Raw genomic sequence first — 22,886 nt, forward strand, 5'->3', positions numbered from 1 at the left:
GGATAAAGCTCTCAGAATTTATTACCCCTCTTTGACCAAACTAAATATTTACCCTGCATCACATAGCAGCTTACAATAGTCATGTCTGCAGCCTGACCACTGGAGCCTGTCCTGTCTGAATGGCTCAAGAATTTCACCGGTGCCCTCTGCCCTAATCATCAACCTGGGCTCCTGACTCAAATCCAGCCCCAAGCCTAAAAAGGAGTCCACCTCCCGATGCTTTTATTGCTGTTCCCTCCCCTGCTCAAAGGAGGCCTATCTCCTGTTGTATCGCTACCATTACTCATGGCCCGAATATGCAGGCAGATCAATCACGATCAATCATGTACATGACCTTGTTCTCCTGCTCAGCCCGAAGAGAAGCTATTGAGGTTGACACATTGTGCTCCTGAACCCTGACATGGGCTGATTGATCCTACGATGGGAGTCAAGGAGGTCTCTTGTAGTGCGCTGACACAGAGAGTGATTGCACGCTCCTTCTCTGACCAGAGGGGTCGATGCCAGAATTACAAAGCTGCGTCTAAATGGTTGCCAGGTAATGTGCACTCTGCAAGACTTTGTGCACTGAGGGGTGCAGACCTTAGCTCAAAAACATTACCACAGAGATCTGAGGAATGTCATGATGTCATTGGATGACGTAGATTTTTCTAGACATCAAAGCCGTCCCAAAAAAAAGTGGTAGTTTTGATGAACTACTCAGTCGGGGAGTGTTAACATGAGATTTCGAAACTGGCAAACTTTCTTTTGCTTTCTGCATCTGTTTGCCGTGCTACTCAGTGCAAGCCTTTCCTTTCACCTTGAACCTTAATGCCTTGCCTTCAAATCGTCGTGTTCTTTTAAAAAGGCTCATTGCTCAAAGCTCACTTTCACAACTCATCACCATGTTGTTATTCTAGAACCATTCACTTTTTTTTGTATGCTGCATAATTTGAGCACCATAGTTGACCAGCACATTATACAGACCCAATAGGACCCTCAACACAGTAATGTGACACTGTGTCACTGTAAAGAAGTTACTTGGTGGGTCATACAAGATTGAGAAGTGGAAGATTAGACCAGAAAATCAGAGAAGAACTTCTTAAAATCCAATAAAAATCGTAACTAAACCTTCTACGATCGAAATAACCACTAGATTACAAAAGAGCTTTGTTGAGATATGTCTTCATGGAAAAATATAAATACATGACTTCAATGTTCATTGTAAACATCCCCTCCAAAACAAACTGATATTAATTGAAACATGTAAAAAAAACACTCAATAAAGCAGTGACAAACTGTTTGTCTTTGCTCCGTGCTTAAGGGACTGCTTGCTGAGCTACTTTTTAGTATCTATTGTAGTAGTGGAAACAATCAAAAAGTTGTTACATGGAAAATAAAAATCTGTTCTACATCAAGTGCTTGGGTGGACTGATTAATGACCATCTTACAGGTAAAACACGAGGCTCATGTAGTCTGATAAAGGTGTTAGTTCTCGGGTTGAACTACCAAAAAATGAATCACAAATCAAAGCTACCTTTTTCTTACTCACATCTAATTTGACTTACATATTTTTGGGGTCAGCTACCCTTTTGCTATGATCAATTGAATGCTGCTGTATTGTGCCCATTCCTAACCCGTGTTCTAAACAGCATTAAAGACTTGGAAATGACGAGTTCAGAATCTCACTTTTTGCCAAGTTTGTAGCAGAGAAGAAGAAAAATATGAGCTTTTAAATAACACCCTGTGAGATTATGTGGACACTGGCTTCAGTGTTGCTCCTCTCACACGTACACACACGCGGCTGCGCTATCCCTACTTGTTGATTTCCATGAAAGATCAGAGCAGCTGTTAAGGACTGTGGTTTGGCCACTCGATCCCCAGAAAGTAGCAGAGGTCAGAGTGAGATGTTACATCAGACTTCACAGCGAGCATCAGTAAGTCTTTCAGGTGTGCGGTTGTAAAAGTATGGAGGCTGGGGGTAAGGCAGAGCCTGGCAGTATTTATACTATGATGGTCAGATAGCGTGGTTGGGAACAGTTGGCGCAGTGGTAGATTGTTATCATAGTCTGCTGAGGATGAAACCCAATGCTGTATTCCTTTAGTTATTTATCAACTCCTGCTGCTAGATGGATGTATTAGTGTGCACATGAACGTGTCCAAACGCAGACCTTGTACGCTTTGACAAAGTCCTACAGAATGTTGTACACTTGAATATCATTGTAGAAATGACCCACAAAGGCTTTCTTCAGTTTCATTAGCCCGATGCTTTCTCAGGTTAGAGAAAAGGGCATAGCTTACAGAGGATGTCATGAGGCTCGAGATGAGTTACAAACAACATATGAGAATCCAGTTTCACAAACCGGCTGTGTAGATTATCACAGGAAGCAAACACCATGGCATCTACCGACGGCAGCCAACATCAGGATAGTAAATAAACACTCAAGCGCTCACAACCGCAGTAAATGATCTAGAAATAGCTGGCGAGGGTGTATGTTTGCAATTCTCAGCTAAAATAACCACCGGCTACCCATTAAAGGGACTACTTTTCTGACTGTTAGAGATAATTACTCATGTTTGAATGAGATTAAGTGTTTCCTGCTTGGTAATGATTAGGCTACAGTATTTTTACTTGACCCATTTATTGTCCTCGTCTCTGTTTTTCTTTCCATAATTTCCTCCAGTTGGACATGAGTTGTCTTACCTCTGTCCACCTGTTTAGGATGAGAGCATATTTTTCAAATATAAAAATGGACATGTAGAAAACATTTCTTTCCCGTACTAACAAAACAGACAGACCTCGAAGACAGTATAACCATAACAGTAGAACATAAAAGGGGTTAAAACACAGCATGTGCCAACAGCAGATGGAGTTAATTTTAGAAAGAAAGACGTCACATGTGGAGTGATTCATCACAGGCCGAACAAGAGCTCATAACTTTTCTTACTTGTTGACCTGAGAAAACCTGTGGCCGAGTGAAAAACATTGATTTTAAGGTTGTGTTTAAAAAAAAAAAAAATACATCACTGCACCCTCTCTGAAGTTACATAAAGCTAATTTCATCACCTTCTCCTCACGGTATATTTATGGTGTGATATCACGTTTTGAGACGATATGTTCCTAATCTGCAACTCTGAACGTCTCAGTCAACACCGTTATTCCGTTACTGCCAGGACCATCCTCTGCATGAACTCATGTTTTTATGATGTGCCATTGATGTGCTGCATGTAACAGTTCATAAGACAATATAATTGTGAGAAACTGGTTCACTAGCAGACCCTTACACAACCTATTTGTACCAACAATGCATAGATGTTCAACCAGTTACATATAGGAATGTTGTGTTTGGATACGCTCCTTTTTGTCCATGAAAACACAGCACAGCTGTTCATTAGTCATTATGATGGCACACTGACTGCATATATAGACGGATGACGGGTCTACACCCCGTCCTGTTGTACAAAAAAGACGGCAAAAGACCACCAGGGACGGATGCTGACCTATTGCTCTGGTGAACTCCACCTACCAAAACACATATTTAACTTACCAATAAAAAAAAAAAGACAAAGATCTCTGAGGTCAGAACAATCCACCGCAGAACAGATTCTTGTGTAAGTTGGAAGCAGACACTCGTGGTTATGGAAAGTTCAAAGGCTCCAAATGTTTGGCTTCACATTTGGGGAGCTGTCATGTCATCCATCTTTTTACATGGTCTAAGCAGCATGATTGAAATGGGGCCCCCATATTTCCTTGTTAAAGTTGTTTTGTTGGAGTAAAATTGTTAATTCTCAGAGCTCAGTCTTCCTCAAGGTGAAATATTGTGTTTGACTGGATTTAAGCCTTACCCATAATGCTTTAGCTGCTGTCTAGTAGGTCAGAGATAACCTGTGGCCAGGCTGTAAGATTAGACATTGTAGTTTATATATTTAAATGACCTCTTGACTTCTTATTTAAGTCAATTTCAAAGCAGCACATAAAAGAATAGGTAGATAATGTAAGATAACAAACAAGCTAAATGGATTTCAGTTGGAGGCAATAAAAGAGGTAAATGATGAAGGAAGGCAGGAAATTATCCCTGCAGAGACTAAAGAGGCTAGATGGCCAAGGGCTGGAAAAGAATCCATGCTATCTCCAGTTCAAGGTAACAGTGTTATCTGTCTCGTCCAAGTTAATAACTTCCCTCCATTTACTTTGGAAGGGAAGCATGGCCTCGTTTCCTTCTTGTATCATAAGGACACATCAGTCTTTCACCTCACGCTCCACTCTCTCCTGCTCTTTATTTTTTGGGGCCAATTTTTCTCTATCTTATCGGTCCTCCACACTCTGTGCTCACGTCGAATTCCTTATCCAGCTCTCTGAGTCAAAAGACCCTATTGCAGCACTTCTCTTTTCACTGATTTATTTGCATTCCGTTTAGAATTAATGAAAATGTAGCTGTATAAACCAAGGTTATGTTTGTTTGAGTGTTAGCAAGCCTACTTCTCAGGCCTATTGCTTCATCGTTCTCTTTTAATGATCGATCATGGTAACCTGGCCTCGGAGGCCAAACTAAGGCACTGGGAAGAGAGTGTGGAGAGAGCAGAAAGTGGACATGGACCACAAGGCATAATGCGAAATGCTGAAACAATTTGATTATAGATGTAAAACCAATCAGCAACATATTTTACATTAGATTAGCTGTTTAGGCTATATGCTGCTTTTATAACACCTACTACTACCTAACTTTGGATTTTTTACAGCTGGAAGTACAAAAGAAGATATTTGAAGACATTAAAAAAGCTATTAGAAATTGATGTTTAAAGACTAAATTAATAATTTAATGCTAAAATGCCCAAAAAGATGGTTTAACATGCACAACAGTTAAAAATGAAAGTCTTCAAAATGGGGCAACTGTGTTTACAGAGCCCAAGGTAAGCTTTCTTAGGTATCAATTTGGTAGATAATTGTATTTCTAATAATTGCTTGGAACATATTTTGGTTTCTAATCATACGCCAGTGGAAACTAAATGTTGTACTGAACAATATGAATTATAAAGTAATTTCAATTGTTCAAAGGTTATCTCCTTTTCCATCTTTTTGCTCATATTTTGAGTTAACTTTTAGAGAGCTTGTCTCTCCTTTCTTTTCCTTTGTGTGTATGTGTGAGAAAGATGAAGAGGGGAGAGTTGTCGAGCCGGGTTATTTCCAGCCTGGAGCTGCACACACACACTCTCTGTACAACAGTAGTACACTGCTTGCTCTGAGTGGGCTATGAGAAGTACACTGAAAGGCGGGCCATCTTGGAAACAGCTGTTTAAAAGTGAAGCTAAATGCTTCTGTTTGCAGAGGACATGTCTGCAGTGGCTGGGATTAATTAGAAGTGCTTTGGATGAATAGTGTGGTAATTTGTCATGGTTTTTTAAAATAACCCCTAAAGGCCAACAATGTTTCTCTTTCTTTCTATAGCTGTATGAAACAACATATCACACCATGAACTACAAAAATTCTATTCCCTTTAACTTACTCTTTTCTCACCTCCATACAATGACCCGCAACTGAAATGTCAGTCAGCCTTCTTGGTTTTCACTGGTACATGTTGATCATCACAGCCAAGCTGACTAAGGTCACATTCTCATATACAGCAACGTGCCGGGGAAATAGTTATGAGGGCAGAATTATACTCATGATAAGCCTCACCAAGACCTTGAATTTAACTCTCTTTAAGCTCCAGAGACTGCTACTTGTTTTTTCCAGAAATCCAAAACACAAACTTATTGAGCTTAGGGTTGTCCGTTTAAACGTCTTCCTGTCTTAAAAGTCCATTTCGCAGATATTCCCGATTGAGATAACCATGATGAACTGGTGAGATTTTGGTGTTTCAAAGATTGAGATTACTATCATGTTCATTCCATCCTTGTGAAAGTTATTTCACTGCAAAACATTGTAGGAATGTTTTAATAACGGGGTACATGTTTATGATTTGTTTTTGTTCATACTGCTGTAGTGATGTCATGCCATATTGACATGAACCTGCTCTGCAGAGAAACAAAGAGAAAGGAGACAGTAACTGTACAGTGTTTGCTGACTTGTGCTTTTTTGGGGTTTGAATGTAATGTACTGGTCTATGAAGGCACCCCACTGCAAGGACTAAGGGGGATACTGGCTGGAAGTATAATAATTTGTTTTTAACTGAAGTGGCAGATCAGCTTTCTTTAAGTTTCAGATTAACTTTAATTGAACTTGGTAATCTTTCTTCAGACCTTACCTACCTTGTTATCATCGAGGTTAATAGATAACCATCTCAGGCCTGACGAGCTACAGAAAACCCACAGAAGACTTTATCAAACTTTAACAGGTTTTATACTTTTATACTACCCATGATGACTATTAACCTTATTTTAATATGTAAATAGTGGAGTCCCTTGTCCATTCATTTAGAGAGAGGACTTTAAGACTGTCTAAACAGTTAATGATCTCAACGACTCCAAACCGCTGCTGACTCATAGTCTTCTTGCACATGTGCTGTTAAGAAGCTGTTTTCTTATTTGTTTTTTTGTGGTGGTTTTAAGTTTCATTTGACACTTTAAAACAGTTGTTGCTACTGGCTGACCTTTGTGACCTAACATTGGTTTAAGTATAGTTTATAAGAATGAAAAACCAAAAGCACCACAATGTTCACCCAGAGTTAACAGGCTGTCTGATGAAGGCTACTGGCTGGTATGCTGTACTAGAATAATACTTAAGGTAGGAGCAAGGGGAAAAATATAAATACGATGTGCCTGCCAGACGGGCAGCTCGGCCTGCCAAGGTAAATCTCTGTGGTCTCGAGTGTTGCTTAAGAGCGTGGTGGGTACAGTGTGTGTAAAGCTGGTGACATTTCATAAGTTGTGGTGGGCTTCAAAGTTGAATATATTTGATGGTGTTTTATGGAGGAAATTGAAACGGCATGTGTTGAAGACACAGAATGAAAAGGTCTTTATTTTGCTGCCTTGAGCACCTGAAACTTTTACCACTGAAACAGAGGATTAGCAGTTTCATCAAGTACATCATTATATCATAAAAACTATTTAATATTGATCAGCTGTAGTTACTGCTGTGTTTATGGAAAAGGCAGAAAGCCAGGGATGCAATTTTATTGTGTAATTAATGATCAATTTCATCTTAACTGCTCCTTATATTGTTTTTTCTTGCCAATACTTAACATACTGTAAACGGGATGGAATTGCTGCTTTAAAGACCTCCAGACACTCTCTTTCATGACATGGAATAATGTCACGACATTTCATTTATTTGATCTCAAAATCACAGAGTTAATACATTGTTGTTTCTGTTATAGGTTCTGAAGCTAGAGCTGTGTAACACATCACTACTTATAAATACATTATACAAGACCCTGTTCAACTGTAACATTGTTTTTTTCTTCTTCAACTTTCTAGGTGCACACTAAGTTTCACTGTAAACAAGCACATATCCCAGGATCCGACACCTCCTGCCTCTCCTTTTCCTACGATGGTGTGACTCTTGCTTCACGCGGAGGTAAGAAAAAAAGACCTCAGTCATGTCCTCCATATTCATCAGCAGCTCCACACAGATCCTCCATCTTTTAGGGCTGATGCTTAATCCGTCATTCAAAGCGAGGCTTCTAAGAGAAGAAGTAACGTCTCTCTTTTTGAGCAAAATAACCGCAGCCACAGCCAATAGAACGTAAAGTTAAAGCGATCTATACACAGAACAACTTGAGTTTGTGTTTGGAGCCTGAGCTAGTCAGGAGTTTTCTAACACAGTGGTAAACAAGAATAAATCTCTGAAGAGCCTCACTTCACGTCCTTCTGTTAATGTAATTGAAAAACAACTTTAACAGCCTTGTTGTAAGTCAAGATGACACGGTGCTCTACAGGGAAATAAATAACTGTTCCACTGTGATGACTGTGTGTATTGTAATCAAACAGTTAATAAATGTCTCCATCGTTCTAGGTGATGACACCCTGAAGATGTGGGATATACGCAACTTCAGGAAGCCTGTGAATGTAGCTACTGGCCTCACCAACTACTTTACGATGTAAGCCGAGAACTGAGATCTTAATTCTAATGAATCAAGTGGAATAAATAAAATAAGGCTCATTAACTGACGATGCTGAATGTGTGTGATTTCCCTCATCAGGACCGACTGCTGCTTTAGTCCAGACGATAAACTCCTCGTAACGGGGACATCAGTGAAGAAAGAAGAGGGAAACGGAAAGTTGGTTTTCTTCGACCGCGCTTCCTTTCAGAAGGTCTATGAAATAGAGGTCACAAACGCAGTAAGTTCCGCCTCGATCTTCACAACCACAACAGCTCTTTTTTGCAAGATGTTTTTCAGCTGGTTGAGCTAATATGTGGGATGCAAACCAAAGTGACCCGAAATGATGCACAGTGGAAAAGAGGCACAAAAGGAATCCACTGTGAAACAATAAAAAGTTAATGAAAACAATGTGCATGTCCTCTATGCGCTAAGTTGATTTGCCAACTGCAGCCTCTACATGTTTGTGTTTGGTTAAGAGAAGCAGCAGCTAAAGGTCTATCACAGCTCAACAGAATGGAAGTGGAGATTCTTTTAGCTTCCAATTTGTCCAAGATTCCAAGATTGTTTCAATGGATGAGAAAATGAGTGTATTTGTTTTAGTATGCATTTATTAAAGTTGGGGTAGGCATGTTTGAAGAGAAATGTCGCTCCTCTGAAACGTTGGAGGAACTGACTTGTAGCTGTAGCTCCGGTTAATGGGCCTTGCTCTCCTTGCTCTAACACCCGGACATGAACCAGCACTGTGGATTTGATGGCGTCTCGTAGAAGCACCGCAGTTTGGAATTATTTTGATCTAGAAAATGGAGATTGAAGAATATAACAACAATTTTGTATCAATCAAACGGCCAAATCATCCTTCGTTTACTTTTTTTATTTGAATAACTGTACAGTGTTTTACCTCAGCAGCAGAACTCAATACATCTTTTCTCCATCTTTCCCAAGTTGAAAGATTGACAGTAGCAGGGTTTCGGAGAAAAATACTGAGGAAGAGTTAAGCTCAGAAAGTGGAGTAATTTGACCTTTCCTTTCTGCAAGTACTTCCCACAAAGCTTTGGCAGGGGAGCGTCTGACGCTTTTATACGTTCTGCATTTTACCTACTTGAAAATTAAATTATCTGCATGTTCCATTCACATGCACGGCACTGTCAAACACGTTAGCATACAGTACATTATAGTAATCCTACTTTCTCAGAAATCCATTTGGTGAGGGCAGGCAGCCATAGGTGCTGAAGTAAAGGGCAGAGGTGCTGTCTGCTATAAAAAAAAAAAAACTTCTGTTGTTGCTTTCTGCTCCTCCTCTGTCTCTCTTTGTCAACAGATTAAGCACCCTGTTTCTATAGTCACAACAGTGAGGGCTGACAGAGGCTAATGGCTTCTAACTTGGTCTCTAGCAAAGGCATGACACTCTCGCATTGGCCACTGAGTGAAACATGTTTGAGAGAGGGGAGAAAGACACAAAAGCTGTGTTTGTGTGTCCGAGCATCCCCCCATCCTGCCAGCCAGCTGCTGTTAGTTTCGATGCTGTGCCAAGGTTTGCAAGCTAAGTGCACACCCGGCTGCACAGTTGCACTAACTGAGGGGGAGGGGGGGGGGGGGGGGGGGGGGGGGTCTGTGTTTTAGGTTTGACCTAAATTAACTCAGACAATAACTTATATTACACAAAAAAATGTATACATACAGACTTTTTGTCAATTTCTCTTATAAATGTGACTTTTCTATAAAAGAAGTTTGAGCTTCTGAGTGTACAGCACGGGTGGGAAGTAACAATACCGCCATCGGTACAACGTTCTGCCACAACATGAATCTTTGCCGAACTGTCATATACTGTCAGTATGAATACACATTTCCATGCACACAGGAGGAAACACCGACTGTTCAACCTACATGCCACAGTGAGGGCTAAATAAAAGAAGCGTTAAAATGTGATTTGTGACAGACAGCGGCGTGTTAAATTGAATTTCCCCCCGAGGGATTAATAAAGGATATGTTCTTCTTCTACACTACACACCTGGTTGTGTAGGTTATGCTACTGTTCTTGTCCTCTGTTCTCGTAAGAAGCAGAGCTCATGTCAAATATTAGTGGACAAAAATAAAGACTTTTAAATATTATATATATATTGCCACTTAAAGATGATAATAGTTATAATTTTGCGTAAACTAAATCCACATAAGGCCTGCACGATAGCAACAGTGAAGAATGCGTATTAGATATAACACTTTTTTAATGTTTATCTGCTGTTCTCCATGTTATATCTATATTACCAAAATGGTGTTGAAGCACAACCATTATACCCACAGCTCCATCCAATGGGTAGAGTGTACACATTCTGAATGAGAAAGCATGACTTGTTAACATTAAATATTTTCTTTATTTATTGCATTAAGTTTTGACTTCTGCAATGCTTTTATTTTGAATACTCAAACGATGAAATTGCGTTCCCTTATCCCCATTCAAGTAATCTGTGATTTTAGACGAACAGTGGCCATTATCATATGTTGTATTAAGTTATCAAGTTATATATGATGTTTTCTGCTGAGTCTGCATATTCTTTGTAAACAGATTCACCCTCTTCCCTGTCGGACAATATCACTGAGGGCAGCATCAAAGAAAGACCTCTACACTTTGGGTCAGAGTCTGTAAACAACTTTAAAATCCCTCCATATTCTCTGCTCTTCTTTTATTTTACTGAAGAGTGTAAACATTTGGAAGTGGTTTTTCCATTTTCATTTCACTCCTTCCACCAATCTGCCATTGGGAGAAACTCTAAAAGCTACGGCTCACTTTCACTTTGAAAGATGGCAAGACCTCTAACTCTCTGTTCACCCTCAGTGCTTTACACGAATCCAGCAGATTTCCTACAAAATCAAACCTGGTGCCACGGAAAACAATGCAGTCTAGAGACAGGTACAGGCTGCCAATCGCCTTGGCACTGGTTTGATTTGAGCAAGTAGTACAATTAAGCTATCAAAATGTAAAAGTCAGCAATAGAATCTTTTAATCATAGCCGATGGAAATGTCATCAAAGCCATTAAATAAAGGATTTTTTAGCCATCATATTACTTAATTTGCATGAAAGTAGCCATTTATGCATCAATCTGGGTTATCACATGCATGGCAATGGGACCCAGATAGAATGCATGTTATTTGATCTGCCCCAATTGCATTGCCTGTGTCCAGGGGGAACATGAAGTGTGCATTTGTTTTTTCTTGCGTGCTGCCCAGGTATATTTGACGATCATTTTGCATTGTTCTTCTTTCATCCATACACAATCCCCATCTAAGACCAATGAATTAGTGGATGATCCACCTCCCTCATTCTGCATGCATGTCCTGTGCCTGTATGTTTTGCAGGCGACCAAATCGAAACAGAGAGAGAGACTTTTAAGTACACTGTTAAATCTCTCCTGAAATGCATCAGTCCTCAACGGTAGTTATAATATAACTGAGATCAGTAACACTTCCATTACAGAACTGCCTGGATAGTTTAAGGTTGTTTTTTTTCTGAACGGAAAGAGAGGTGCAAAAAACTGAACTGTTTTTAGTTTTAGGGGTAAGGTTGAGACACCAGAACATTTGGATGTCTACATTTTGGAATGAACCTTTCATAGTATTTTATTATATTAGATTTGGCATCATGTTTTTCACAAATGTTATATGTTTTTGTAAAACATATTTTGATGCTGTTAAATTTAGTGTTGCAGCAGATCAGTTCTTTCTAGCTGACGTGCACTCTGTGAACCTGATGAATGTGCTATTTACTGTGTTTACATCAGCCGGCTGCTCCATGGATGGCCCCTGAATTTAAGTGCAGTCTTTATAAAGCGGAGGCGGGTGAAAGGAAGGTCCTCCAATCATCTCTGACTAAACTGTCTACATAAGCCTCGGACCTGAATTCTGGGTTGCAATTTGAAGTGAATGCTGTCTTTGGCCTACTTGGCTAACACCTGAGATTCTTTTAAGCGTATCTTAGTGCATCAAAGGGGGCAAAAACCAAGTGAGACCCTAACGACTGCCAACTCAATGAGCTTTTGGCTGGAATTCAACTTAAAACCTGGAGTCCTCATGCACTTTCTGTAGGAGTGCATGCAAAGAAGTAGCAGTTTTTTTTAAAGCTCGACTGCACCAATTTGCAACTTCTGATTGTCTCTTCTGCATTTCTAAAGACCCTTCGATTATCTCAAGTATACATTTTTTAAAACTTACCTACTACATGCAGCGGGATTTATGTCGGCTGAGAGCTATTTTTGGATCACCTTCACGAGTTTCTGTTTGCCTATTATACACCTTCCATCGCATGCTTCATAGCTCTCAAACAGTGAGCTGCTCCCTGTGCCAGTGCTCCTCTAGAAGGCCTATAATGCATATCCTCAATCAGGACAGCCAAGCTTAAAAACTAGAAGGGAGGCCTTAACTTTGTTCTTTCTTGTGCATCATACCAAGGAAATCTGTAAGATGAGAAAGCCAGAAGCAACAGAAAAAGTGTTCATACTAATTACAGATGTCTCGGACGTGAGCCCACTCAGTGTGTAGCTGAGGTGCGAAGTTGAGAGCTCTCCTGCTTTATTTTGTCTGTGCGTTCCCGAACACATTTGGATCCACTCACCAGCAGCGTAATAAGAACACAGCTGTAACTCTTGGGTCCCATTAGTGCTGCATAACAATATTTCAGCAGCAGTATACATTTTGGTGGATTCACTGTTTGCCTATTTACGCTAATCAACTGTTGGTATTTTAATCTGATGGGACAAAGAGAGCGGCTACTGAAGAGCTGCCTGATTAAAGTTCCCCTCTCACTGATGTGATGTAATTCTGTGGACATGAAGCCTAAACAGGGGTTTCTACAGTGTAAACACGTTGCTCTGAATATCTGGAAAGCAGCCTTACTGTTGGGCTGGACCGAGCTGTGCTTGGCTCGGGGTTCTCAGTGGATCCAGCTGGTGCGGGGGGCCCCTCTGAACTGGGCTGTTGGGCTCTTTCTGTTTGACTTTTTTCACCGCTGACAGAAAGATTTGTTTGGGTCTGAAGGGAGTTGTTTTCCGAACTTTCTTTGGCTGCAGTCACCTGGCTGTGTTGTCACTTTAATTTCGATTTTACTGCCTGATTTGGTAATCGTGCGGAGTATTTGGTGAATTCCTCAAGCTTTAAATGAACCTGTTGAGTGTAACCAAATTCCTAAGTGTCACCTCTGTCTTTGCTAGCATGCAAAGGCCGTCTGCTTTGCTTTGACAACCCTTACACTGCAATTTATAACACATTACACATTTACACTGAAGCGCAGCTACGGCCTGAAGTCTCCAGTTGTTCATAATGTGCACATGTAGATACATGTTGTTGTGGTATTTCTGTGAAAAGCTGAGGACGCTGTTTAAAATAAGAAACGGGATTTCTGCAGTGCAATGCAAACATATCAACGCTTGTCTGAATTATTTATATGCATTATCATCTGTGTTCCAATATATGAATGGAATATGAGAGGCTCATGTTAAGCACATCCTGATAAAAGCCTTTTCCAGATCCTTCTATCAGTTACAGCCGGCTCTTGATCTGGTTGAGCAGATTAACCCTCATCTGTCCTGTGCACTGCTGGCCTGATAGCGTTGATATGCATGTATGAGGTTTGTGTGGAATTTAAGTACACTGTGGAAATGTTTTATTCAATAGCAGTAAAAAGTCTTCCAGTTGTATTGTACATGTTCTGTATTGAAATATCAAGCAAATCATCAATGAGCCCTGATGGCGTTTTATTTGTGGACATGTATGCGAGAGATCTTCTCTTCGAACGCGCCTCTCCTCTGTTGTGCGTGCGTGTGTGACTGATGTGTGTGATTGAGACTCCTTCCTCTGGTATCCTGGTGGGAAGCCGAACAGCTGGGCGCTAAGCAGCTTTTACCGTCACAGAATCTGGACGTCCCAGTGGCTGTCCTACCCACCCCCCATCCTATGCCCCATGACCTACACCCCCACTGCCCCCCCAGAGTGCCTCCTCTGCTCCACATAAAAAAAAAAAAAAAACCCCAAGAGATTTCTGTTTAAAATAAATCTGAACAACTACTGAACATGCACAGCCAAAACATACATGGCTAGTTGTTTACGATGACAATCTGAAGCACAAGTCATCCAAGAAGTTTGTGATGCTCTAATAATGTGTGAAAAGAGATGAAGCACTACTGCAGGGAGTCTGGCTCTCTACTCGAGCTTACATATCAGGATAAACACAACACTGTCCCACTACTGTGTGTGTATTTCCCTCTCTGCCCCTCTTTTAGTGTCTCTATCTCCAACACACACACACACACACACACACACACACACACACACACACACACACACACACACACACACACACACCTCTGAATAAATGTGGTCACATTCGCCTATTGGCACTGGGCCATCTGTCACACACAGACTGAGGGATCCAGCCCTCATCCCAACAACCAAATATAGTCAACTAGAGCAGCAGTGCACGCTGGGACTGATCTCCACTGTACCACAACCAACCTAAGATACACACTCGCAATACCGCTGACAATAAGATATAACAGAAACATCTCTGCAGGATGTGCACTGCGTGCTGTGGGCTGATGTTTTTAAAGGATGAGCTCATTTCCTCACATGCTTCATCCCAGCCTACTGTACACAGAACATTTATGTATTTAGTTTTTTTGTCTGTCTGTGTTTTGCAGAGCGTAGTCCGCTGCCTGTGGCACCCAAAGCTAAACCAGATTATGGTGGGGACTGGAAATGGACTGGCCAAGGTGTACTATGACCCGGTTAAAAGCCACAGGTATGTTTGGTGATTTTGTTTTGAAGGGAAAATTCTTTATTTAAACATTTTACAGACAACGATCATCCTGAAGAGGCTGAAATCTACAACAAAAAAGATCCTACCAATGACAACCCCTCTTTTCCTCAAAACTACAGAACTCTAATTATCAATAGAACAAAAAAAAACAACATATATACTTACTGCAATTCTTTCACAGTAAGTGTAGAAAATGCTTTTCAAAGCAGCTTAGATGTTAGCATGACGTCTAAAGATGGCAGGATTCAACAGGTAGAAAAAAGAAAAATTGACCCAAATGTTTGAGCCAATAGTCTCTAAGCCTATCATCTCAAATATATCACCGTAGCACCAATACTGAGGGTGGCCTCAGCCTTCATCTTTTAGTCTTTAACTGTAAAAAGCAGTATTTGTAAACTACTGACTCTTTTCCAGGGGGGCTAAGCTGTGTGTAGTGAAGAGCCAGAGGAAGGAGAGACAAGCAGAGACGCTGACACAAGATTACATCATCACACGTAAGTTTTCTGTTGCTGTTCTTCTATTCCTTCTTAGAATAAGACAATGAACCTCTGAAACAGTTTGTTACTTTATTTACTGCAGCCATGCCTTGCCCTGCATGGAGCACAAATCACCTTTAATCATTAAACAGAAGCTATTAAAGTGAAGTACTTATCTCCTGTATAATCCCGCTTGAGTCACTGTGCATGCTACCTCTTGCTCGATTCTCACACACAAAGAAAAAATCCAAACACACTATTTCATACCAGAGACTTTGGCAGCAGTCAGAGTTATGCAGGGTTTTCACAGGTCTATTAGCTGATGGAGTAGGGTGTGGGTGAGTAGATCAGCAGCCTCAGGGCCATGAGCCATGCAGTGGCCATGTGTTTCACAGCCACACCAGATCACGCTAAGGACAGCCGCCTTTTCCACTCTGCTGGCGTGATCTCCTCCTGCTGGTCCACACCATGCACACGAACACACACACTCACCGCCCAACATCCTGTCATCCTGTCTTACCTCCAAAACACGGGGCAGTCACCTCTTCTCTGCGTGCTTCTCACTCCTGAAGTCATGAACCTGGATAAGTGGAGCAGCTGGCGATACGTCGTCTCTGATTGGCTACAAGGGCCCAATTCAGACTCAATTTATTGTTTAGGCTACTGATGCATCATGTGATTTCTCTGCTATGCCAACAAGGTGTGAAGCAGGCAGGCGTTAGACTGCCACGAGCGGAGAGTGACGCATTTGATGCTCTGGCACTGGAAAATTAGAGCGGACGGGAAGCGAGTGACGGCCCATTGAGAAAAGCGAGGGAATCTGTTAACGGTAACCTTTTTGCTTAATGTAGCGTGGAGGAAGAAGAATTAACAGTGAACAGCAACGGTGCTCCTGAATGGAAAATCACTTTATCTAAACCTTTACTAAAGTGTCTCTGAAAGCCCTGAGGAGAAGAGCAGAGCTCGCACACATTCAAGGGCACTCAGTCACTGTTACTCTTGCACATGTTCACACACTTGTGGATTTAAGTGCTGCGGGCCTTTATTGTGATGGAGTTCACAAAAGTGTGAAGAGTAGCAGAGAGATAGTCTAAATGTAAACACAGGGCATATAATGAAGATGTTGGTGTGTACTATGCCAGGTAAGTGTACAGGAGGAGTGATGCTGCCTGAGGTCAGCAGGTTCATGTGTTTTAGCGTCAATGCAGTGAGGTGAAGCAGTAGGTGATGACTTTTATTGTATGAAAACTCTGCAAAACCTCAGCTCTCGGCTTGTAGCAGAGCAGAACAGTGAAAATGCTCAAAAACACAAACATATTGCTTGGTCTGCTTATTTGTGCGTTACCAAAGCAACTTGACTATCCTTGTTTGCCCTTTGTGTCTCCAGCTCATGCATTGCCCATGTTCAGAGAGGCCCGGCAGCGGAGTACACGGAAACAGCTGGAGAAGGACAGACTGGACCCAAAGAAGTCCCACAAACCAGAACCCCCTGTGTCTGGACCAGGTACATTCTCTTACTTACTGTATATAAGGCACAAACATTGCCTTAATGGAACTTAATGAAGAGGAAAGAGGAGAAAAAAAGTAACAAGTGAACCAACCGGGTCCCTGAGGGACGAGGCAAATTATAACGACTAATGAATAAAATAAAATAAAATAAATACTGTTCTTTAAGTATAGCTACAGCAGTCTCATCAGTCCTGTTCTTAGCTGGGTGAATACATGATTCTGTTTGCAGCAGTTACACAAATCCACAGATGTTGATGTTTTTTGGTATTGTGCAATCCAGCTGAATTCATGTGCTAAAACAGTACTGCTACAGCTCAGCCTCTCAAAGATTCATTGTTTAATGCTGTTGCCTCATGTCTTTAACAACTTAGAAATAACCATTAACTTCAAACTTATTTTTGGACCTTAATGAGGGTCTGTCGACCTTTGTTCCAAAATGTAATGTAGATAGGTTTCATGCATTTAGACATGCAGGAACCAAAATATGTTTATTTGAAAGATTAGTTTTTTGGGGGGTTTTTATGCCTTTAATTATAGAGACAGGACAGTGGATAGAGTGGGGAATGACATGCGGATTGGAACCCAGGCCACCTGCAATGAGGACTGTAGCCTCTGTACATGGGGTTCACAAACTAACCACTAGGCCACCGGAGCCCTGAGAAGTGTTTCTTTTTATCAGTGTTTCTTTTTTTCATTTGACTGGTAAAGATTGTGTAAGAAAAGGCAAAACTGTCCCGTACATAAAAGAGACTCGCTCAGCTGAACGACATGAACCAGGATACGTTACAACCGCCAGGCAGTTTTCAAAATCTTATATAAAAGCAAGAAAACATGAAATGTGTAGAGCTTCAGCAAAGACAGAAAATAGTCTGCAGATGAACATGAAGCTGTACTTTATGAAAATAAGTTTGACTACTTGACAGCAGCTCAGTGGTTTTTAGATGACAGGCTGTCTTTATATTGTTTATCCTCCGAGTAGAATGTCTTTGCATAAGTGCAAGGTGATGTTTGGTGGTTGGCTCAATGCTTACAAGCAATGGAAAGAGGTGCCTCTCCATCTCCTAAACAACCCCCAAACTCACGACTGCAGCAGGAAATCCCTTCATGTTTGGGAACGTATGTGAGGTTGTGTGTTTGCACAAATCTTAAGCCTTGATCTTTTAAGACAAGCGAATAATGTCGTCTCTGGAAAGCAGAAAGTATTTTTCTCCAAAAGCTCCATTAAGTGCAGGTCAACACAGCCAACATGAAGAAGTGTAACCACAGCACACACCAGTGTAGCATTTATGTAGCTACACTAAAGTAAGAAAAGGAAAGTGACATCTCCTCTTAGAATTAGCTAATAGAATAATTGCATTTCAATGCTGCATTGTTAAAAAACAACAGTGAGTGGTGTATTTAATGGATATGTTTCCGATTAGTTATCCAGCTGATTACTCAGGTAAAGGAATGGACCAATTTCAAACATTATTTGCTTTACGGCTGAGTGTTAGCATTAGCATTAGCATAAATATTTCAAATCTCGTAGAATAACACAAAGCCTGAGTCTCTCCAAAGTTTAACAATAAACCAAACAAATCCTGTAAATGCCACTGATCAACAGGTTATATCTGGTTTGTTCAACCAGTCTCAAAAAGAGAAATCTAAAATAATAAAATCATTTGTAATTTTAAATCTTATTTCTTGACAGTTTAAATATTGAACCTAATCCATGATCAGGTCATGTACGTATTGATGAGGGATTAATCAACAATTTTCAAACATACATTTCTAGATTTTAGAAAAAACGGTTCACATAACTGTTTAAACATCTGTTTGCTTATCTTTGATGCCAAGTGATGTCGCTATCTTTAGAACAAAGCAGAAGGAGTTAATGACAGAAACATTGACTAGCACATGGTGGACCGACTTTATGCAATATTTAAATGATAATTTTTATTTATTATTTACACCATTGGGATACCACTACTTAGGGGCTGTCAAACTTTCAGAGTTTACACATTTTACATTCAGCAGATTTTGATAAGTAACTTTCAAATTACAGTTCACACACTTTAAAAAAATTATATTAATCTTTGTTAGTGTTTTTCATACACAGTGTTATGTCTTCAGCTTTAAAGGCTTGCTCTTTATTTGTTCAAGTCTTAAGTGTGTCTAATCCAGTGCTCATGTGTCCTGACAGGTCGTGGAGGAAGAGTAGCGGCTCACGGTGGCACCCTGTCTTCATTCATCGTGAAGAACATCGCTTTGGACAAAACAGACGACAGTAACCCACGAGCGGCCATCCTACGCCACGCCAAGGAAGCTTCTGATAACCCATACTGGGTTGCCCCAGCTTACACGCAGTAAGAACCGCTCATAGCTTCGCTTTGAATAACATGAATCATTTACAGCCTCTCTGCAGTCTATCATTTATTCCTCACTCGCTCATCTCCTCTCATTAGCACAGAGTGTAAGACGAGCATTCGGAGTGCTAATCAGGTTATATTGATGGTGCTTGGGTTTCGTCATCCTCGTGTGACACATGCATTTTTAAAGAGTTTTACACTCTTTAAACTGCAGGAAGCAGAGTAAGTAATGGACAGCTTTAGATGGCTATCAGACTCAGACAGCTCTGTAAGCGCCGCGTGCCAATTCAAGCAGTCTGCTTTTCATTACACAGGACGGAAAACTATTTATAACACTCTATTGATATACATTACAGCAAATTAATCTGATGAACTGCACCATTTTAGGTCTAGGTGTAGAACTCCAGGAGCGCATTATAGTCACCATCACAGCTCTCTCCGCTTTGCAGGGAGTTACATTAAACATCAAATTATTTCTCTGTGGGAGCTGCCCGGTACCTGCAGGTTTACATTTGGTCTGAGTTCAAGTTTTGTGCTCCAGGTAACTATCACATCTAATAAGGATCAGTACTTTAGAAAAAAAACAATTAGTCCTTAGCACTTATTAAACTTCTTAAAGCCCAGTTGTCATCACAGCTGTCTTCTCAGTTTTTCTCTTTAATTTGCAGTTCTTTGCTGGATTTGCCTGAATTAAAAAAAAAAAGATCTGTTGGACTTAAACTCTTTTCTGTGATTCTTTCCAGCACCCAGCCAGAGCCTGTGTTTGCAGAGGAATCGGAGGAAGACGAGGAGGCGGAAAAGGAACCAGAGTGGAAGAAACGCAAGATCTGAGGTGCTTCAACAGCAGTTTTTTTCTTTTCAAGTATCGCTGACATGGTGGGCCTGTGGTTGGATTAAAAAAAACCAAAAAAACCTCATAACCACAAGTTCTCAGGATCCGTCCCAGAGTACTGAGTTACTGTCACAAACTGTGCAGACAAGCATCAATTAAATTACTAAATAGTACAAACCTGTCCTCCCATCTCCGGTGTGTTTTTAGCTCCAGTGTTTTTATGAGCATGCTTCTGTATTTCGTGGGTAGCACGGGCAGTTCTACAAAGCAGGCCTAATATAATTTTATACAGGTTTATGTTTTCTCATTGCAATTCATCAACCACTAAAAGAACTTGGCTTTTTACGTCTGTTTGGATTATACGTACTTTACTTTCATCATTTCTATTGTCCTCTCCTCCCACAGCCCTCCACTTTGCTAATTCCTCATAAATCAGCTCCAGATTTTGTGGTCTGGTTCTGTTCATCAGCTATGGAGAACAGTTTACTAGTTTGTAAGAAGTACATTGTAAAGACATATACAAAAGGGGGTTGCAATTTTCAGGACCGCAATTTGTTGGATGTGATACACAAAACTTCTTTCAGCCAACTGCTAATTCAAAGTATTTTTTTTTCCTGCAATCTGTCTTTAACCTCAACAACCTGAATAAAGGAATTTGTATTCTCTCGTAAAATGGTGATATTTCATCCACTGTTATAGATTTTACCAGCTGATCAAAGAAATTCCTCTGTCAAATTCCTTCTTCTTTTTTTTGAGGCGCTGGCTCAACCCTGCAGAAACACTGAATCCTTTCCAAAACTCTTATTTAAAGTCCCTGCTTTAAATCTACTGTAAGGAGACTTTAACTGTTTAATAAACAGACTGAAATTCATCCTGATGCCTTTATATCCACTTCAGCAGCTAATGAGACCATCAACGAGAAGAATGACTGTTTGTATTTAGTTATTTTGATGACTGTCACTTCTGCCATGTGGGTTGGGGTGAGGCGAGGGGGGGGGGGGGTTTACAACATGCAGAAGTACATTTGACTGTTAAAGCAAAAAAGAAAACAGGATGAGATTTATCTTTAAAAAAAAAAAAAAACACCACTCACACATACAGGAAATATCAGCATAGAGATGAGAGACGCCACTTTACAGGGGTCACCACAGTCAACACAAACCTAAACCTCACTAGTGCTTTAAAGACAGTCTCTCTCTCTCTCTCTCTCTCTCTCTCCCCCCCCCCCCCCACACACACATTTTTATATCACACTATACTGCAGCTGTTGAAGTTAATCAATGCTAAATGAATTCTGACTAATCCTAAAGACGAAAAGGTTTATTTGAGCATTTACAGCCTTGATTTTCTCATGAAACTATTCTAAAGGTGAATAATGAACTTCCACTTGTCCATGTCTTTGGTCCCAAGTACCAAATTAGGTCACATTGTCAGATGTTTGAACTGTTCAAATGCTTGAAATTAAAGAGCCAATGAAGGTATGGACACTGTATGTGTTGCAGTAAAAAGACAAAACAGTGCGGAGTATTCTTCATAGAACCTTTTACAGACTTTCTTCCCTTTGTCTGTTATATGACCTGGTCAGTGTCTAACGGGTATTTTAGCCCACAGTTAACCATACTGATCTTATGAAAGCCATTATTAGGTTCTTTGTACATATTGCAACCTCATCATCGAACATCACACTACAGCGACTTATTTGGCTTTTTATGGACAACTAGTTTGTCTTGAGGTGTATCGTACATTCTGTTTAAATTAAGAATGTCTACATGCAGGGAGCATGGGGTACAGAGGCTAACTCCGTTGCAGCGGCTGTGGGTTCGAATCCGACCCTTGGCTGCGTGTCGTCCCCTACTCTCTCCTGCCAACATTTCCTGTCTCTCATCAACTGTCCTTTCCAATAAAGGCATAAAGACCCCAAAAAATAACTTGAATAAAAAGAATGTCTACATGCATTGCGACACATGTTTTATGTTGCATCTGTTCCCCCTTCATTTACTCAGCAACCTAACATTGTTAAGGCATGGAAAGTCTTTTTACTCCATAGCTATCATTTAACTGGTGTTTCTCCTCAGTGACTCACAATGACTGAACTGCAGAGCAATCTCAATTCCTGAGCCAATCACAGTTACAAGCAGACAATCGTATGTCTCTGTGTCCTGGCAAGAGTCCTGTGGTCATAAATATGAGACAAAAAATCCCAGGACAAGAAAAATAGAGGGATTAAACCAATGAGTGCTGTTTTTAAGAGGAGATAGGCCTCATGTTTGCGAGGCTGACGTCAAGCTCTGCTGGAGGAGAGGAGTTTTTAGCCAGCAGCAGGAGGGGAAGAGTGACTGCTGTTTGATTAAACTGTCACTGCACCACCCTTTCCTCAACCAGTTGGCATGTCGAGGGCAGAAGCTTTGTAACACTCTTACAGTTCCTCTAGTGGCATTTATCTTTTCCTTTCCATAACGCTAGTTTATGTGCTGCTCAAAGCATTAACAAAGTACAAACTCCAATTTTCTTCCAAGATACAATTTCCCAGTTAATGAGAACACCCACAGACCTCATGCTGCCATTCAAACACATTTCCACAGAAAGCAGTCCCAAGGAAAACTTCTCATGTTTTCATTCAAACAACTTCTTATCCAAGTCGTAGTCAAAAATAGTTTAGACCCAGAGATTAAATACAGGCATAAAATCAAATTCAACTTGAAAAAATAAACACAAGATCTGGACTCGTGATAATTCATATTTTCTTCCTGGTTTTGACCTTTTCATCTCATTTGCTGACAATAAAGATTTATTTCTACATTGTCTTACCTCCCTTTCTGTCTGTGGCGCCCTGTCCCACTTAGTTGGGGTTTGGAACACGCACATTTTCATAATAACATATTCAGCAGTTCAGAACATTA

General features: G+C 40.6%; 1 protein-coding gene across 2 annotated transcripts in view; it reads left to right on the forward strand.

The window, feature by feature from the left end:
* The window catches only part of LOC132991920 (WD repeat-containing protein 70), a 40,296-nt gene extending 18,829 nt beyond the window's left edge, over positions 1-21,467 (forward strand). For both annotated transcript variants that reach the window (XM_061060911.1, XM_061060912.1), the window contains exons 11-18: positions 7,393-7,492; positions 7,931-8,015; positions 8,118-8,256; positions 14,703-14,803; positions 15,236-15,315; positions 16,685-16,801; positions 18,989-19,151; positions 19,898-21,467. In XM_061060911.1, the coding sequence (XP_060916894.1) occupies positions 7,393-7,492; positions 7,931-8,015; positions 8,118-8,256; positions 14,703-14,803; positions 15,236-15,315; positions 16,685-16,801; positions 18,989-19,151; positions 19,898-19,985 (873 nt within the window). In that variant the 3' untranslated portion in view covers positions 19,986-21,467. The remainder of the gene's footprint in view (positions 1-7,392; positions 7,493-7,930; positions 8,016-8,117; positions 8,257-14,702; positions 14,804-15,235; positions 15,316-16,684; positions 16,802-18,988; positions 19,152-19,897) is intronic.
* The last annotated feature ends 1,419 nt before the right edge of the window (positions 21,468-22,886 follow it).

Source organism: Labrus mixtus, chromosome 17 (assembly GCF_963584025.1).
Source record: "Labrus mixtus chromosome 17, fLabMix1.1, whole genome shotgun sequence".
NCBI classification, from domain to species: domain Eukaryota; kingdom Metazoa; phylum Chordata; class Actinopteri; order Labriformes; family Labridae; genus Labrus; species Labrus mixtus.